General features: G+C 37.5%; 1 protein-coding gene across 2 annotated transcripts in view; it reads right to left on the bottom strand.

Moving 5' to 3' along the window:
* The window catches only part of LARS1 (leucyl-tRNA synthetase 1), a 68,954-nt gene that overhangs the window by 45,022 nt on the left and 3,480 nt on the right, over positions 1-20,452 (bottom strand). The window contains exons 2-12 of one of the 2 annotated variants that reach the window (XM_082726037.1): positions 14,784-14,902; positions 12,033-12,120; positions 11,597-11,677; positions 9,685-9,822; positions 8,717-8,878; positions 8,063-8,175; positions 6,761-6,824; positions 4,455-4,522; positions 4,131-4,356; positions 1,079-1,166; positions 924-1,000 (exon numbers count right to left, since the gene is read on the bottom strand). In XM_082726037.1, coding sequence (XP_082582163.1) covers positions 924-1,000; positions 1,079-1,166; positions 4,131-4,356; positions 4,455-4,522; positions 6,761-6,824; positions 8,063-8,175; positions 8,717-8,878; positions 9,685-9,822; positions 11,597-11,677; positions 12,033-12,120; positions 14,784-14,902 — 1,224 coding nt within the window. Of the gene's footprint in view, positions 1-923; positions 1,001-1,078; positions 1,167-4,130; positions 4,357-4,454; positions 4,523-6,760; positions 6,825-8,062; positions 8,176-8,716; positions 8,879-9,676; positions 9,823-11,596; positions 11,678-12,032; positions 12,121-14,783; positions 14,903-20,452 lie in introns of those variants that run through there. The other variant, XM_082726038.1, reaches the window with a different exon arrangement.

Genomic DNA, 20,452 nt, shown 5'->3' with positions numbered 1-20,452 from the left:
CATGATCTCAAGAGTTCTGGGAGGGAGCCCCACACCAGGCTCCCTGCTCAGTGGAGAATGTGGTTCTCCCTCACCCTCTGCCCCTCCCACCCCCACTTGTGCGTGCACACCCACATGCGTATTTGCTATCAAAGGAATAAATAAAATCTTAAAAAAGATATATGATTTTTGAATGAGCCAAAGACTGTGACACACCTCAACAAAAGATACATAGCTGGCAAATAAGCATATGAAAAGACCACATCATGTCATCAGGAAAATGCAGATTAAAAGACATAGAGAAACCTCAGATGCACATGAGTAGTTGAAAGAAACCAATCTGAGAAGGCTACATACTGTATGATTCTAACTATATGACATTCCAGAATAGGTAAAACTGTGGAGACACTGAAAAGATCAGTGATTGCCAAAGGTTGCAGGGGAGAAAGATGAACAGAAAGAAAGAGCACATGGGGTTTTTAGGGCAATGAAAATACTCTCTGATATTATAATGATAAATCTGTGTTATTATACAGTTGTCCAAACCCAAAGAATATACACCACCAAGAGTGATCCCTAAGGTAAACTATGGACTTCAGTGTATTATGAAGTGTCAATGCAGGTTCATCATGGTAATGAATGTACCTCTCTGGTGGAAATTTTGACAATGGAGGAGCCTGTGCATGTGCAGGGGCAGGGAGTAAATGGGAAATCTCTACACCTTCCTCTCAATTTTACTGCAAACCTAAAAGTGCTCTAAAAGTCTTTTAAAACAAGATTCTATGAAATATTATACTTAAAACAAAGGAAAATACAAAAACATCAAGAAACAAGGCTGAGATAATAGCTCAAAGATACATGATAACTTTTTAGCCTAATTTCATAGCTCAGTGGTACTTAATTAGATGATTTAAGAAGAAATAACATAAAACTCAGATACTGACTTGCTTTTTCTTCAGATCTCTGAGGGCAGCGAAATCATCAGGGGAGTCAGAAGGAACACTTGTGACCACACCAGTGCCTTACATAAGAAAGTGTGGAATTAGTACAACCAGAATGCAATTTCCAACGTACATCTAGAAAGAAAGAAACTCTTTACCTTTATCTTCCTTGATGGTGAGCATTGGAAGAACATAGATCACCTTATTAGATGCTAAAGGTGCAGAAAGTGATGCACCAAGAATTTCCTATGGAACAAAAAAATCAACATAAAGGTGAAAAAATGTATTTTATCCATTAAAATTTCAAACAGTATTAATATTTTTAAGCCCTGAGAAGCTAGTATTCAAAAATAAATGTAGAACAAAACACATTTTTATAAATATTAGACTATAAATCCTTATAAATAATTATGATACCTAAATGTGGTGTGGTAAGGTTGTCAGGAAATTAGTACACTAATACATTGTTTGTGACAATACAAGAACCATAGGAAGAGATACAAAATGTTCACATAACCTGAACCCAGCAATCCAATCCTAGGAATTTACCTCAGAGAAAAAAAATAACTTTTTCTCTTTGAGCCTGCCCAATGTTGTGTTAACTATAACAGCAAACCTAGAGACAGCTAGAACTTTAAAAAAGAGAAAAATCATTTAAAATATGAGATAGCAACAAAATAAAATACTGTATATCCATTTAAAACAATGATTACGAAGACCAATTTAACAAAAAGAATATAACCAGTTTCTCTTAAAAAAAAAAAATCCAAAGATTCAACAATACTGAGCCCATACTCTCAGAATGGCAACAAAGAGCTTGCAGCTGCTTGTTGAGCCAAGGAATGCACTGTCTCAGTTTCACACAGTTCCCACCCATCCGCTGTATTCATAAAGCAGCTACTTAGAGTCACATGGATGAAGGCTAAATATCATGACAGTCGTAAGGGCTGAAAACTATTTTTTTAATTATACCACACACTCCAGAATCTGCTCAAGTTTACATGCAAAGAAACTGTGTTAGGAACAGAAAAAAAGGGATGCCTGGGTGGCTCAGTTGGTTAAGCAGCTGCCTTCAGCTCGGGTCATGATCCCGGCGTCCTGGGATCGAGTCCCACATCGGGCTCCTTGCTCAGCGGGGAGCCTGCTTCTCCCTCTGCCTCTGCCTGCCATTCTGTCTGCCTGTGCTTGCTCTCCCTCTCTCTCTCTCTCTGATAAATAAATAAAATCTTTAAAAAAAAAAAAAAAGGAACAGAAAAAAATCTGTGTTATTCACACAATTCCAAAAAAACGTCTCAGACAGAACTCAAACATCAGTAACTAATGAGATGCAGCAGCACTGCTTACACAGAAAAAGACAGGAACCTACTGCAATATCCATCATAGAGAGTGGCTAGATAAACTGTGAAAGAGCCAAACAATGGAATACCATGCAACTGTGAAACAGAAGATACAAGGAAGCTCTGTGCTGTTAAGGCAAATACCAAGACATAATTAAGTAAAAAAGAAAGCAAGACAAAGAACGATGTGATGAAGTATACTGTCTTGTATACGAAAAAGAGGGCGGGGTGCCCGAGTGTCTCAATTGGTTAAGCATCTGTCTTTTGATTTTGACTCAGATCATGATGTTAGGGTAGTGGAATTGAGCCGGGAGTCAGGCTCTGCACTCAGGCCCCCTGCTTGTGCCCATGCGCTCTTTCTCAATCTCAAGTGAATAAGTGAAATCTTTTTTAAAATAAATAAATCGGGGTGCCTGGGTGGCTCAGTCATTAAGCATCTGCCTTGGGCTCGGGTCGTGATCCCAGGGTCCTGGGATCAAGCCCCACATCGGGCTCCCTGCTCAGTGGGAAGCCTGCTTCTCCCTTTCCCACTTGCCCTGCTTGTCTTCCTTCTCTCACTGAGTCTCTCTCTGTCAAATAAAAAATAAAATCTTAATAAATAAATAAATAATAAGAGGAAGAAAGAATATATACATAAGCATTTGCTTGTAGCTAAGTGAAATATTTCTGGAAGGATATGTAAAACAGTGATTTTTAGTGACTGCCTATGGAAGGGGAAACTGAGTGACCAGTGATGTACTCTCTATTTTGTCTTTTGAATTTTGAGTCCTGCTAATGTGTAACAATTCAGTCCAAAAGTAAGTTGGTTTACAAAATATACAAGAAATAAAAGGTCTATTCAAAAAAGAACTAAGGTAGTATTCTACTCATCTTTTTCTTTTAAAATGTTATGTATTGATTGGGCTGCCTGGGTGGCTCAGTTGGTTAAGCATCTGACTCTTGGGTTTTGGTTCAGGTCATGATCTCGGGGTTATGAGATCGAGCCCCACATTGGGCTGTGCTCAGCCCAGAGTCTGCTTGGATTCTCTCTCCCTCCTTCTCCCTCTGCCTCTCCTGCTCATGATCTTTCTCTTTAATAAATAAATAAAATCTTTAAGAATAAATAAATAAATGTTATTTATTAAGACACCTAAGATCAGCATTTACCAAAGGGAATAAAATATATTCTGAAGTACTGATAAGTAAATAAACCATAAAGATAAAAGCTACATAATCATCCAGATTTAGTTACTATCAACCAAGATTCTTCAGGAAAAAAATGGCTGCAATTCTACACCAGGAATGCAGGTAGTCATCTTCTACTGCAGCCATTAAATCGCTTGGGGGAGGACAGTCTGTGTTTTTCAACCAGGTACTTACTGAACTGAAACATAAGACTTGAAAATGCTATGGAGTCATGGTCACGCAATGAATACTCCACTGTATTAAGAAAGAACAAAACCACTCCTACACACAACATGTATGAATCTCAAAGACCTAATTCAAGCAAAAGAAGCCAGACACAAAAGAGTACAGATTATATAAGTCTGTCTATGCCATACTTGAATGAAAAGTTCGAGATCAGCAACTAATCTTTGGTCTTAAATCAGAGCAGTGGTTACCTTTGCAGGAGAGGGGTGAGTACTGACTCAAGATGGCCAAGAGTGCACTTTCTAGACTACTAGAACTGTTCTGTATCTTGATTTGGGTGGTGCTTGCATGAGTGTATGCACATATAAAAATGCACCAAAATACAAAACATAGAATTTACACACTGCATTGTATATATACCTTAATTTAAAAGATTTTTTTCAATGTCCTTCCCTCAAGTGTTACAGTTGTAATTTTCCTCTAAGTTTAAGCACTAAATTAAAAAATCTCCCACCCAACTCACCTCTCCCATTAATTCCTTAACAACAGGCACCACCCCATTGTGTTTGGTAAAGCCCTGGTATGACATATTCCTGGCAGCTCTTTGGGTGCAGATGAATATATCACCATTCACCGTCTCAAACCCAATGTACTTCATGTCAGGTCGAACCCAACAGTTGGTCTGTCCAAACATGGTCTCAGGTCTGAGAGTAGCAGCAACCAAGAAAATATTTTTCCCTTTCAGGCCACTAAGGAGAAAAAAATATATATTTATGCAAAAAAATGTTGTAGATTCTATCACATTTATCTGTAATTTCAAAAAGAACAATAACTTTTGGTAACCTACCTTAATTTGGATGGGTATGGATCAAGCACTTTTAACTTGATTAAAGTATATTCCTGAGGTCCCACACCCTAAACAAATAAACAAAACAAAAATTTAAGACGGAAAAAAAGACTTGGATTAAACCCACTAATCTACATGAGAGATCTGAGTCAATTTTTTTAGATGGATTCTCACATTGTTAGAATAATTCTTTCTTCCAATGCGGAAACTGCCAGTGGGGAGATAACTATATTCACACAGAAGTCTAATGTCGGGGCGCCTGGGTGATTCAGATCATTAAGCGTCTGCCTTCGGCTCAGGTCATAACCTCCGGATCCTGGGATTAAGTCCCATCAGTAGGGCTCCCGGCTCAGTGGAAGTCTGCTTGTCCCTCTGCCTCTCCCCCCTGCTCGTGCTCTCTCTCTCTCAAATGAATAAATAAATCTTTAAAATATAATAAAAAATAAATAAAGGTCTAATGTGAAAGAAGTAACTTGAAAGAGGTGCCTGGGTGGCTCAGTCAGTTAAGCAACTACCTTCAGCTTAGGTCACGATCCCTCTGCTTCTCCCTCTCACTCTGCACCGCAATCCCCTCCAGCTCATCCTCTTTCTCTCAAATAAATAAAAATCTTTGGGGAAGAAAAGGGACTTGAAAGACCACCTTCCCACCCCACACCAGCTTAGAACCCGTAAAGGAAGCCCAGACGACACTACTAAGTAAAAACACAATTGGCTAAGAGCTCACTTAAGAATGGAAGACGGGGGAAAAATTTAGAGTAATCACCCAAAATGGTGTTTACCAAAATAGGAGTCAGAATATGTAATCAAACAAGCCCAAAGAGCAGGCAGGCATCAAAGAAATACCCTGGACCTGAGGTTCAGATGATGTGCATTCAAAACCTAACCGAGGCTATTACTAATGGCTTCACCCAAGGGAGTCACAATCTCTCTGAGCCTTCATTTCTTCGTCTGTAAAATAACTGTCCTGTGACTCACATGGGATTGTCCTGAGGAACACATAAGACAATGAACAAGAAAATGCTTTGAAAAACTATGACATACTATTGGAATTTAGGATACTGCTGTGGTGTTGACTACATTAAAACTTAACAAAGTCAGTAAACTGGGTCTTCCAAATTCAAAATTCTGATCAACTCTCACTTTTATTAGACAAGTTGCATCATAATTGAAAGCTGTCTTTGAAAAGAAGTCACTAGACTACAAACGCATTCAGAGATGGCAATAGAGGAAGATGCAGCATAGGGAATCCTAAGGTCAGATTCTGTCACTGTTACTGATTCACTGTGCTAGAGCTTTAGGTAAATCACCCTGGCTTCACTCAAGTATTACAAGGAATAATGCTACTAATGTGTTTCACAGGAATGTAGAGTGACCTGATATGCACGGCTACAAGTACTTTGGAAAGAGGCAAGTAAGCACATGATCAGAACAAGTATAAATGGAATCTGTGTACATCAGTTAGCCACATATCTCATTACCTTGCCCCATGCTCTCTTAGAACAGCGTATTCTCCAAGCAGTGCTTCGCAAACATTAGTTTGCACGTGAATCTTACTGAGAGCATATTAGAGACAGATTTCTGGGCTCCACCCCAGACCTTCTGAAACAGCAATTTGGGGGAAAGGCTCAAGAATGTGCTTCTGGGGACGCCCGGGTGGCTCAGTTGGTTAAGCAGCTGCCTTCAGCTCAGGTCATGATCCCAGCGTCCTGGGATCGAGTCCCACATCAGGCTCCTTGCTCCGCAGGGAGCCTGCTTCTCCCTCGGACTCTTCCTGCCACTCTGTCTGCCTGTGCTCACTCTCGCTCTGACAAATAAATAAATAAAATCTTTAAAAAAAAAAAAAAAAAGAATGTGCTTCTGTATCACAAGCATATGCAGCTAGTCATTAGCACCGCTCTTGGAGTAACAAGGTGGTACACAAGATGCAGACACCTACAGTGTCATTGTGCCTCCCTCTTCACAGTCACCAGAATACACCTCAGCAATGGAATATTTTAAAATTATTTTTGGGTTTCTGGGGCGTCTGGGTGGCTCAGTGGGTTAAGCCTCTACCTTCGGCTCAGGTCATGATCTCAGGGGCCTAGGATCGAGCCCTGTGTCAGGCTCTCTGCACACCGGGGAGCCTGCTTCCCCCTCCCTCTCTGCCTGCCTCTCTGACTACTTGCGAACTCTCTCTGTCTGCCAAATAAATAAATAAATAAAATCTTTTTTAAAAAAATTTATTTTTAGGTTTCTGATCTACTCTGTTAACTCTATGACTATATTATGAATTATTATAATAGCTACTCTATGTCACAAATAATTACCTCTCCAGTTTGTCTGTCATGATCCATGCAAGGCTGTCCGTCTTTTGGAGAGTAAATGGTATACCTAAAAAATAAACAATAAGGGACAAATATTATTATAATATACAAGTTTTACCCTAACATATTTGCCTGTGTTGCTAATATCTTTCAGTACTTCTTCTAACTAAAACTTCTAACTGAACAAATATCTATATCAATTATTTATGCTTTTATGAGTAGTTGCCAGCCTAGTTATTTAATGAAACTTTTCTGCCTTCAACAAAGGTACCCCTGAAAAATATGCACTAAACTTGGCTTTGTGGTATGAAACATATATTTCATTATATGAAATATAATCTCAATTATGAAATACAAGTAGCTTTTAATTAATCCACATAATCAAGAAAGAATCTTTTTTTTTTTAATTTATTTATTTATTTGTCAGAGAGAGCAAGCGAGCACAAGCAGAGTGGCAGGCAGAGACAGAGAGGGAAGCAGGCTCCCCGCCAAGCAAGAAGCCTGATGTGGAACTCGATCCCAGGACCCTGGGATCATGACCTGAGCTGAAGGCAGCTGCTTAACCAACTGAGCCACCCAGATATTCCCAGAATCAAGGAAGAATCTTAAAACAATTTATAGAAAAAAAGGATAAACTAACACATAAATAAAATTATTTTTGAACGTGGCTGGAAATACTGAACAGCATCTTTAGGGATATCGTAAAAGCCAACACTCTGAGAGGAAGATAAACCATAGGAGACTTTGTTTTTTTTTTTTTAAAGATTTTATTTATTTATCAGAGAGAGAGAGGCGGAGAGAGCGAGCACAGGCAGACAGAATGGCAGGCAGAGGCAGAGGGAGAAGGAGGCTCCCCGCCGAGCAAGGAGCCTGATGTGGGACTCGATCCCAGGACACTGGGATCATGACCTGAGCCGAAGGCAGCTGCTTAACCAACTGAGCCACCCAGGCGTCCCCCATAGGAGACTCTTAATCACAGGAAAAAAACAGGGTTGTTGGAGAGGAGAGGGGTGTAAGGATGGGGTAACTAGGTAATGAACATTAAGGAGGGCATGTGATATAATGAACACTGGGTATTATATTTTTTAAAAAGCCAAAACTTCCATTCTCCCTGTTTTTATTTGTGAGAACAGTAAGCAGCTCAAAGGCATTAAAATACTGTTAAGACAAAAAGGGAAACAACTGAGACATGAGAACAAAAAGGAAAAATGTATAACAGGAAAAAGAAGGCTATCTATCAAGCAGTGAAATACAATGCAAGAATTAGAATTCTTGATTTATTATATCAAAAGATAACTAACTTACCGCTTCCCAAATTTTATTTTGCTTCTTTCTCTTAATGTTAAAAACTGCCACCTGACAAATGAATCGTAGTAAGGATTAACATCAGTGGTGATGAAGGAACGACGCCAATCTACCTAGAGAAAAGATAAAAGGTAATTTTTGAGAAATTTATAGAGTTTCTATGAATAAGAATTCTCATGAACCAATTATTTACTCTTTCTCTCTTTATGTTCCAACCTATAATTATATCAAACATTAAAAAGAAAACAACTTTCAGGTTCTATTAAATATATAATTATATTAACTTGTGTTTAATTTGTCAATTTTGAAACACACATAGTCATATAATAAGCATATAGGGATTACAACAAATTAAGGAAGAACACTTAAATAATACCTTTATGTATTCCTAAATATATAAGCTAAACTTTGGCTTCTTCATATTCTTTGAATGGAATTCCCTTCTACTAATTGCTATTAACAAATATTCCAATACAACAAATATTAAAGTACTTCTCTGCTTACATCAAGGTCCATAACAATAATGGTACCAACTCATTAGAGCAATACAGGTGGAATATATTATTCTAAATTAAGAGGTGATCCAAGTCTCATATAATCATCAACACAATGTATTCTTCACATTTTCTTAAACTATGGGGGTGATGGACATACCTTCAAACCCATTCTCTTCAGATCCTGAATAGCCAGTGGTGGGAAATAATCAAGCCAATGTTCTGCTTCAGAAAATTTGACTATCTCTTCATCAGACAAACCAAGGGATTTCATAATGCCCCACTGATATTTAGAAGATCCAGCTTTCGCAGCAGCTTTACTCTGAAAATAACCAGTAAATGCAAACCCCATCAAGATCAACCAACAATTGGTTAGCAAATTCTAGGACTGCAATAATTTTAAGTGAATAATTTAATTTGGCAATTTTTTACATTCCAAAACATGCTGTTGGTATGTCAGAATACTAATGAATTTAGATGTACAGTTTTTACAAATTTTACAGTCCAAACTAAAACTCTGATATGAGAAATAATTAAATCACTGGAACCATAAAGAATTATCATCAAAGATAAGATCTCAGCACCAATGTCAATTTCCTTTTTCTAATACCACATGTATCATTTTTTAGTTACAAATAAGCTACTAACAAAGAGTTTTGTCTTTTTCTAACATTTACCAGTATCAAAAAGGCAACCAAAGATGGAAGAGATTAAGGAGACATACAAAGGAGACATGACAAGTAAATGCAATATGGAAGCTTGGATTGGACCTGCAAACAGAATAAGTATGTCAATGAAAATCTGTTGTAAGTCAAATAAAGTTTGTAGTTTAGTTAATAGTATTGTTCAAATGTTAATATCTCAGTTCTGAGGACTATACATGGTTAAATAAGGGGAACTGGGTGAAGATTATGAGGGAACTCTGCTCTACCTTGCAATCCTTCTCTAAATCTAAATTACTTCAAAATAAAGTAAAAAGTGGGAAAAGACCATCAAAAATTTTTGGCTTTGCTACTTTTTTAAAATCACTGAGTACTTTTTATGTGTCAGGTACTGGGAATACAAATATAAATTAAACAAATATAAGTTTGAAATTTCAACCAAAATAAATACTATTAACCACCAAACCTTTTTTCCTTTAGCTTTATCCTTAATTATTACATCTTCTATTTTAACATTGATTTCTTCCTCCTCTTCTTCTTCATCTGGAAAATCAGGGGGGCAACCATAAAGCTCTATTTCTCTTTTCAGCTTATCAGCACATGCCTATAACAAACACAACATTAGAGTGAAGTTCAACATTCAAGGTCGAAACAATTTTTTGGTACTTCTTTGGCTAAGTACAATTGACTGAGATTTTCTACAACACATCTATACACATGTGACTCATTACAGAAAACTCAAATGATATAATTTATGTGTGTCAAAATTCACTAATTTATAAATTAGTATTTTTACTTCATTTATTCAGCAAGTATTTATTCAGCGTTGAAAGTACTCAATGTAGTATACCATATGTTAGGCATCAGAGGCACCAAGATATATAAGACACAGTGTTATCATTTTGAATAACATGAATAATAGTATTTCTCAATTTAAAGATGACTGTCTTATATCTTCTATCATTATCTCAAGCCTCCAAGGTAGACAGGAGGCATTAAGTTATAAAACAGGCGGAACGCCTGGGCAGCTCAGTCGGTTACGTCTCTGCCTTCAGTTCAGGTCATGATTCCAGGGTCCTGAGATCGAGTCCTGCCTGGGGCTCCCTGCTCAGTAGGGAGCCTACTTCTCCCTCTCCCTCTGCCCTTCCCCTTGCTCATGCTCCCTCTCTCTCTCTGACAAATAAACAAAATCTTATAAAAAATTAAAAAATAAATAAGTTAGAAAATGCACACTGAGAGATGAAGGGGTTTATCCGAGGTTATACCAACTGCCAAAATATGCCTTTCAATATGGTACAGCAGAAGATTTATACCTCACCAATATAGTATTCTTGTCAGAATATTTCATTCAAATCTCATCATGAAGAAACAATCGGAAAACTCAGATGATGGGGCATTCTACAAAATAACTGGCCTAAACCCTCAAACAATATCAATGTCATGACAAACTAAAAGAAACCAAGAAGAACTGATAACAAAATCCAACGTGTGATCCACAGCACACAAAGTAAAAAACTGCCAGAAAGAACATTCTGGAACAACTAAAAACATCTGACTAGAGATTAGATGAAGATAGTAATATTATATGAATGTTAAATTTCTTGGATGGGACAATGAGACAAAGATACATACTAAAGTACTTGGAGGTGGCACAACATGATGGGTGCAACCTACTTTCAGTGAGTTTATAGACAGAGAAAAAAGCGTGCACGTATTATGTATGTGAACTAAAGCAGTTATGGCAAATGGTAAGAGTTGGTAATGACGTGTGAAAAGTATATGGTGTTCATTCTCCAAACATTTGCATCTTTTCTGCAGGTGTGACATTTTTCAAAATAAAAGGATGGAGAAGCAAAAGAAATGGCAGTTACATTTCCCAACCCTCTTGCATTTCGGAAATCCTTTCAACTCTAATTGTCTGGCCCCATCTTTATTTAGAATTATTTCTAATACACATTCATGACAAATGAAGACTTTTGTAAACATGATGAAAATATGATATGACAAAAATCAAAAGCTGAGACATATTTAAAAAAACTATGACTTGATGCTGATATGCTATATATCACAAGTGCATAAAATATCATGCTATTTTACTTGTTAATAGTTACAATCTAACTTGAAATATTAATACGTAAAGTCACCAACAGAGATATCAAAATTACTTAGCAATCACTTAGACCTTAATGTGTGTCTTCTATGCATTTCTTCAAGCATCTTCTAAAAATTAATTTTCACAATAGTAAATTCAACTCATTTCAAAAAACACTGCAATAAAATACATAAGTATTTGAAAATCCTATTTCAAGCTCTTAAATTGGACATTACATTTGCTTTAAGCTAAAAAGAGTAGAAACCAATCCTAAAAGCAATCTTACCTTAATAGGCATTCCAGTACAGTGTAAACCAAAGGGGAACAGACAAGTTTTTCCTTTCAGTCTCTGGTATCCTACTGCAAACTGCAGAAAGCAAACTAAATTTAAATTACAAATTCAAATGCTAGACAAATACATAATGTTGACATTTCACCAAGATTATCAGCCTAGTTTTCCTCTTCCTCTCCCTCTTTAGAAGGAAGTCATTCCAAAATTCCATTCCTTTTTTGTCTTCTCACCATCCTAGGAATTACTTATCACACACCACATATGCAAATTAAAGAATATTTAATAGAAGTAAAATATTAAAATTATGTTTAAAATTAAGGAATTCTAAGTTCTCTTAACAGGAAATAAATTCTACATATGCCATTTTCTTCAAAATAGTATTTATCAAAGACCTTCCACCCCATTATATTAAACACAGATGAAACTTTACCTCACATTTGGATAAAGAAAATGTGTGTCCCAAATGAAGGCGCCCATTCATATACGGATATGGGAAGGTTACAAAGTACTTGCCCTTGCTGCAAAACAATCATGTAAAAAACAAAGTACAGAGAAAAAAATGTTAAGTTCCTTTTACAGTGAAGAGGGGGGTGAAGGGAATGCAAACTACAAACAACTTGTTTAAATTTTATTATTTAAGAGGCACGTGGTGGTTATGCATCTGCCCTGGAATCTGATCATGATCCTGGGATCCTGGGATGGATCGAGCCCCTCATGGGGCCCCCTGCTCAGCGAGGAGTCTGGTCCTCCCTCTCCTTCTGCCCCTCTCCCCTGATCTTGCTCTTTTTCTCTCTCTCTCAAATAAATAAATACAATCTTCAAAGATAAAGAATAATTAAAAATTAAATTAAATATGTAAGTCTGGAAATTAAAGGCCCTCTTAAATTGAAACTCACTTTTGATTTAGAAAGAGTAATATATTTACAGGTAGATATTAAAGAAATAAATATCCTTGCAGCAAATAATGGAGGTATAAATTAAGCCAAAATGCTGAGTAAAGACAATTTACTGAAGATAATCTTAAAACTCTTAGGAAACTGGATTAATTTAATGTTTTAGGACTGGACAAGATTTGCCTTCATTAGACATATATATAAAGCAAGTCAAAGTCCGTCAGGTAAAATAAAATACCCTCTTGGGGCGCCTGGGTGGCTCAGTGGGTTAAAGCCTCTGCTTTCAGCTCAGATCATGATCCCAAGGTCCTGGGATCAAGCCCCACATCAGGTTATCTGCTCAGCGGGGAGCCTGCTTCCCCCCAGCCCCTGCTTCTCTCTGCCTGCCTCTCTGCCTACTTGTGATCTCTGTGTGTCAAATAAATAAATAAAATATTTTAAAAATAAAAAAATATTTTAAAATAGTAAAATACCCTCAGTATTACAAGATACATATGTATCTTACCTAAAATCGTCCAAAATTCTAAAACCAACAAAAACTTCAAACAAGAGCTTAAATAATATCAGAGACTTTACATTACAACAACACTCTTAATTTCCTTAAAAAAAAAAAAAAAAAAGGAAAAAGAAAAGAAAAAGAAAAAATTCACTAGAGCGTGCTGGGTAGCAAGGAGGATACACCTTACAATTAGAAAGTTCTGAAAAGTAGTCCAGATCCCATCAATGCATAGCTATGCTACCTTGAATTGGTTACTTAGCCTCCCTGTACCTCAGTCTCCTCATCTACAACATAAGGATAAAGTATTGCTAATCTTAATGGATTAAAAATATTAAATGATAATATGTTAAAAATGGCATATTTCCTAATTTCTTTGCATACTAAACAATAACTTTTCAAGATTAGCTACTTCTATAATTGTTGTCAATGTATTTTCTCATTGTAAGAAGACATTCTTCTACATTTCAACATACCTGAAATTGAGATACATCTTATAAAAGATGCATATATTTATTACAGTACTGTTTTGCAGCAGTTATTTTTGTTTTTCCCAATATCATAATCATTATCTGTGGACTGTCTTAAAACTGATGCTTAACATCAAGGCAATACAGTATTTTTGAACTAAGACCTTCAAATACAGAAACCCTTCAAAATTTATACTTTGTGTTTCTGGAGATAATCATCACTAGAATATGAATCTCTAATAGAATGACTATCAGAATCAGTCATCAAAGACAAAACTTGAAAACACTCTCCTTTGTCTAAACACAAAAAATGTAAGTTAAGAAAAAAAAAACTTTATGTAGAAAAAGTCCTTTAAGAATTCTGTGGGAGGGGCACCTGGGTGGCTCAGTGGGTTAAGCCTCTGCCTTCAGCTCAGGTCATGATCTCAGGGTCTTGGGATCGAGCCCCGCATCAGGCTCTCTGCTCAGCGGGGAGCCTGCTTCCCCCTCTCTCTCTCTGCCTGCCTCTGCCTACTTGTAATCTCTATCAAGTAAATAAATAAATCTTAAAAAAAAAAAAAGAGAGAGAGAATTCTAGGGAAGGGGCACCTGCCTGGCTCAACTGATAGAGCATGTGGACACTTGATCTCCGGGTTGTGAGTTCAAGTACCACAATGGGCATAGAGCTCACTTTATTCTTTTTTTCCTATATATTTCATTCATTCATTCATTCATTCATTTGAGAGAGAGGCTTGTGCTTCTGCACAAGCACAGAAGGAGGGGCAGGAAAAGAGGGAAAGAGAGGATCTCAAGCAGACTCTGAGGGAGACCAATGTGGAGCTCAATTTCACAACCCTGAGATCATGACCTGATCTGAAATCAAGAGTTGGACACTTAACCAAGTGCACCAACGACGTGCCCCATGCTCACTTTCAAAATAAAAAAATTAAAAATGAATTTAAAAAAAGAATTCTAGGGGCACCTGGATGGCTCAGGGGGTTGAGGCCTCTGCCTTCCACTCAGGTCATGATTCCAGGGTTCTGGGATCAAGCCCCACATGGGGCTCTCTGCTCAGTGGGGAGCCTGTTTCCTCCTCTCTCTCTTTCTGCCTGCTTGTGATCTCTGTCTGTCAAATAAATAAATAAAATCTTTAAAAAAAATAAAAAATAAAAAAAGAATTCCAAAGGAAAGTGGATCCTCATTTCAAATGCATACGTAGAAGTTACCTCCTTCAGCCTTTTCAGACATTATAAATACAATCTGCCTTATCCTTTCCACGAAGTGGTTTCTGCAGCCAATGGTTTTGGATACACAGGTGCAGAACTTCACAAAGTATTACTTACCTAGTCTGGTTCTCTACATTAGATGCATTGACCTCAAACACTTTCTCAGTATCCCATTTCTGTTGGATTTCTTTCTCAATCTTCTTCAAAAAGTCTACTTTGGCTGTTCCTTTTCTTTCCTGTTGGACACAAAAGAGAAAGAATTATTCACTCTATACTTTGACAGGCTTGCTTTAAAAAAAAGTTGGTTCACACAGAACTGAGCTGTTTACTGAGAGGCAATTTTTCCATGGTTATCTTGAATTTTAAACATGATTAAAAATTAGGGTTATCCTTTGTTGAGTGCTGATTCACAGACCTGTACCCCTGGGGATAAAAATACATGTTTATAAAAAATAAAAATAAATAAAATAAAATAAAAAAATTAGGGTTATCACTATCTGTCCACTTTAAACCACAAAGGGATAGTTAATGAATTACTGATATATATAAAAAGCTCTGAAACACTTTTTAAAAATCAGATTACTAAAACAGAGTAAAAAAATCAGATGCTAAAACAGAGTCGGTTGTCAAATAGATACTGCTCCTATTTAGTTAAAATGTATAAATACTTAGAGAAGTACAGGATGGAGCAGTACACACTGGCAAGCTGCAATTATGCCCACCAAAGAAGGATGCTGAGACCCAGTGGGAAGATGCTAAGGGAGGATTAGTCATCTACATGTTTCCCCCACCCCCCTCAAGGAAACTGATGAAGAACTTCTCTCCAAATGGTTAATAGACTATTAATGTGAAGTTAAAATGAAACAGAGAATAGCAAGCATGTCTCTACTAATATCAAATCCACACAGCAACACCGGTATCATCATCCCAGTTTCAACGGAAACTGAAAGCAAAGCACATGCATGATCACCCTATTTCTGAAAAAAAGGAAGGTTAGAGCTTCTTTCTAAGTTTTGATTCTGGGGGCAAATAATTAGCTGTTAAAACCAAGTACGCCAAAGCTGGAGTGGAATGAACATTCACAGAACAGGCAAGTGTGAAAGCCGAATACCAATGGACCATCCACAAATCTAATTCTGTTTTGAAACTTACTTTAAGTTTCTAAAATTTTATTTTCTGGCATAAAGTTACTTTGAGTGAAATCAGGTTTTCTTCCCCTTCTTATATGCTAACATTTCCAGAGTTTGCAGCATTTTCAAATGAGAAAATATCTGGATTCTACTCGTACTTTTATTTAGAGGTTTTATTTATCTCTTTAATAGAGGCAGCAAGGGAGGGAACACAAGCAGGGGCAGTAGGAGAGGGAGAAGCAGGCTTCCCACAGAACAGAGAGCCCAATGCGGGGCTCAATCCCAGGACCCTGGGATCATGACCTGACCCAAAGGCAGCCGCTTAATGACTGAGCCACCCAGGCACCCCTACTTATATATTTTTTTTAAGTTTTTTTGTTTTGTTTTGTTTTGTTTTGTTTTCTCTTTAAAAAAATCTCTACACCCAACATGGAGTTCAAACTTACAACTCTGAGATAAGAGTCACATGCTCCACTCACAGGGCCAGCCAGGAGCCCCTGGACTCTACTCATACTTTTACAACCTACTCAACAGGTGACCTTGCCAAGTCCCTTAACACCTACAACTCAGTCTCCTTTAATCGTGCCTCCCTCTCTCCTTTCAAACAATTTAAAAAATGCTTCCCAATGGGGTGCCTGGCTGGCTCAATCAGTAGAGCATGCAACTCTTGATCTTAGAGTTGTGAGTTCAAGCCCCACACTGGACAGAGAGCTTACTTAAATATATATTTATACATATATTTTAATTACTTTTAAAAAAAGTGGGGCATCTGGCTGGCTCAGTCAGTAGAGCATGTGACTCTCGATCTAGGGGTCATGCCTTCAAGCCCCACACTGGATGTAGCGTTGACTTAAAAAACAAAATGCTTTCTAGTCATATCGCAGATATGGTGGATTCCTGGTTGTTTTCTAAATGGTTACACAATTTGAGCACTTTGCAAAAAGGAATTCTGCGCAGTCAAAAAAACCCCAACCTTAACACTATTTCTCCAGTAACAATCTTAAATATACTTTGTCTATTATGTAATAAAAATAACTAACAGTACTAAAATTAAAATTTAGTAGAAATCTACTATGAAGTTGTCAGCTGTTTTACTATTTTCAGTTCCCTACATTTTTTTAAAAAGTGTAGAATTTTTCTTAAAGATTTTATTTATTTATTTGACAGAGAGAAAGAGTGCATACCCAAATGAGGAGGAGAAGAGGGAGAGGAGGAAGCAGGCTCCCTGCTGAGCAGGGAGCCCCATAGAGGGGCTCTATCCCAGGATTCCAGAATCATGAACTGAGCCAAAGGCAGACACTTAACCAACTGAGCCACCCAAGTGCCTCAGGTCCCTACATTTTAAACCAAAGAATGATTTACTATTTTTTAAGCATGTTTAATATAGAGGACAAGGACAAGCAACAGAAAGATGAAAAGTCAGTTTATAAGGAGGTGAAGGACGCGGCTACAAAGGTAGAGAGGAAATGAGAAAGAATTCCCTACTTGCAAAGTCGTGGGGGTACCTGGCTGGCTCAGTCACTGGCGCACGCAACTCTTGATCTTGGGAGTTGTGAGTTCAAGCCCTCCATTGGGTGTAGAGTTTAATTAAAAAAAAAAAATCTTAAAAAAAAATATCAGGGACATAATAACAAGTTTCTCCAGTAACCAAAGGAAAATGAAAGTGACAAGGAAATTTTTTGTTTCTATAAATCCTGACCAGATCATAATTGCTGTAAGTGGAAATGTTATCAAAACACAAATCTGATCAAGTCAATTCCCTTTCAGAGATTCTCTGCAGCTGTCAGGATAAAGTCTATTCTGTAAAATCTGGCACTCCAGGCCCTTCTTGCCTAATCTCTGCCAGATTGCACCCTCCTCCCCTTTCTCTTATTCCCCCACTGCAGGCCCATCAAGGCATCTGCATTTTCCCAAAAGTGCCAAGCTCCTTCCTTCACCTGAGCCTCTCTGTTCATAGTATTTTCTCTGCCCTCATGCCTCATCAATCATTTTATGATGCTCTCATCCTTCAGGTCCCAGTTAATCACCTGCACTGGTCACCAAGAGGTCATGATATGCCTTCTTAATATGTTCCTACCTACCAATATTTCCCTATGCTGGCACTAATCACACAGTGGTGCTGGTATCTGTCTGTCTTCGTCCCAGGACATCTAAAGCTTGGTCATGCTGGGGACTAGTAACTTGTATCTCATTAAACCCTCAAGGTTTAGCTTACAACAGGTTCTCAACAAATATCTGTTGAATATTTAAATTTTAAAAGAGAAGTGAATAATAATACACTGCCCGCTTTTGCACATTATGGCCATAAAAAAAATAACATACTAGGAACTAGGTACACATGTGAATCAAGGTACTAAGCAATTTGGACTCTTTCCCAAGAATTTCCACAGAAGTAAGTGTGGTTGCATATGGTTATTTCCTTTTCCAGGAAAGAGTAAGGGCCTTCATCTATTCACTCCTTTAAATTTTTGTGGCTAGCCACCTTCATTCAGACCCTCAGCTCCTTTGCTCCTTCTTACTACAAAACCCTCCTCCTAATAAGTAACCTGTAAGTTACAAGTCTCTCTACTTCTATACATGCAAACCTGTTTTAAATAATAATATACAAAGACTACCATTTGAAAAGAAGCTATGGCAGAGACAGCAGATCACCTACCCAATACCTGTTCCTTCTCTTTCTTCCTCACTAACAAATGCCCAGTCTTATTTAAGGTAGTGTATTAGAGGTGGCTAAATGTACTCTTCTGTTTCCATATTAATTACTGGGTAGATTGGACCTATGTTCCAACAAAGGACTTCTGGGCAGAAGATTCCACCTAGCCCTTACAACAACAGCCTGCCAACTCTAGGGTGGTGGGCTGGCTCAGCCTGTAGGGCATGTGACTCTTGACCATGGGGTCAGAAGTTCAAGCCCTATGTTGGGTATAAAGATGACTTAAAAATAAAATCTTAAAATTATAAATTTAAAAAAAAAAACAGCCTGTATAACTCTTAACAGTTGACTTAACCTGTAAATAAAGTGCCTAGGTTGCCTATAGAACCCTTTGTCTATAGGTTTCCCATAGAACCGTAGACAAATTCCTGAAACTCTCTAGGCTATAGGGACTCACAAAAATATTTTAATTTATTTTAAAATCAGAAATTAAAAGCGAACTTTAAGGTTGAAGAAACTTTAATACATTTAATATTATTTTTATTATTTCAGATTAATGTTAATATTAATATATTAATAAAACTTTAACATATTTAATATATGTATTTAGAAAATACATATACTATTATAAATATAATATTAACATACTTGCCTTTACACCAACGCAGCCTAGCTCGCGAAGCCTAGTTGTACCTTCTATCCTACAGTCATAAATGACAAGAAATCCTACTCTATCTTTACTAAATTCCTCTTTAACCAACCTGAGTTGGCTTCCACTGCATGCAACCAAATGATTCCTAAGACATTTACCCAGTTGACAGCAGATAGCAATTTCCAGAACTTTCATGGTCACCTCAGCACCAAGTACAATGCCACAGACAAAGAAGTTACAGGACAAATATTTTTTCCTTAAAAATGACCATGTTACCCACTTTAAAGAAGAACATGAAAACAACAGTCTTCTCAAATTTTATTTAGAACTACATGTTTCTGGGGTGCCTGGTGGCTCAGTGGATTAAAGCCGCTGCCTTCGGCTCAGGTCATGATCTCAGGGTCCTGGGATCAAGCCCCACATTGGGCTCTCTGCTCAGCAGGGAACCTGCTTCCCTCTCTCTCTCTGCCTTCCTCTTTGCCTGCTGGTGATCTCTGTCAAATAAATAAATAAAATCTTAAAAAAAAAAAAAGAACTACATGTTTCTTTTCATTGTTTTGAGCACACTAAATACACAAAAACTCTTCTTTGCGGTTTCTGCTTCTCAGAAAAAAAGTTGTTCCTCAAAACATCAAAGCCAATTGTAATGAAATCTGATTTTGGCCCCAGCACCAATTTGTTGTAAAACCTTGGGAAATTCCTTGGGGCACCTGGGTGGCTCAGTGGGTTAAAGCCTATGCCTTCGGCCCAGATCATGATCCCAGGGTCCTGGGATCGAGTCCCACATCGGGCTCTCTGCTCAGCAGGGAGCCTGCTTCCTCCTCTCTCTCTGCCTGCCTCTCTGCCTACTTGTGATCTCTGTCGGTCAAATAAATAAATAAAATCTTAAAAAAAAAAAAAAAAAAAAAAAAAACCTTGGGAAATTCCTTGATCAATCTGAGCCTTACTTTCTTCAGTGGCTATTTAACTAAACAATTGGTTATAATAATTAATTAAAAGGCTACTTTCCAAGATCAGTTTCTAAACATTGGCACTATTGACAGCTTAAGCTAAATAATTTTTTGTGTTTTTGTCTTGTGCACTGTAAGATTCTTAGAAGCACTCCTGGCTTCTAGCCACTAGATGCCAGCAGCACCACTTGTGACAATCCAAACAGTCTCCAGACCAAACTTTCTCAGGGGAACAAAATCACCCCCAGTAAAGAATCTCTAAAGTAGGTAACAACTCTTTCCTATATTCATAGCATCCTGCAGCTTAAAACTTCAATGAACATTAACTTTTTTTATCTTAACAACAATCCTAAGCAGTGGGCAGACCAACAGCTATCATTTCAAAGATAATAAATCGGAAG

The sequence above is a fragment of the Mustela nivalis genome (assembly GCF_964662115.1).
Source record: "Mustela nivalis genome assembly, chromosome: 3".
In the NCBI taxonomy this organism is placed as follows: Eukaryota; Metazoa; Chordata; class Mammalia; order Carnivora; family Mustelidae; genus Mustela; species Mustela nivalis.
The sequence above is the reverse complement of the archived record's forward strand: the minus strand, read 5'-3'. Positions and strand labels throughout refer to the sequence as shown.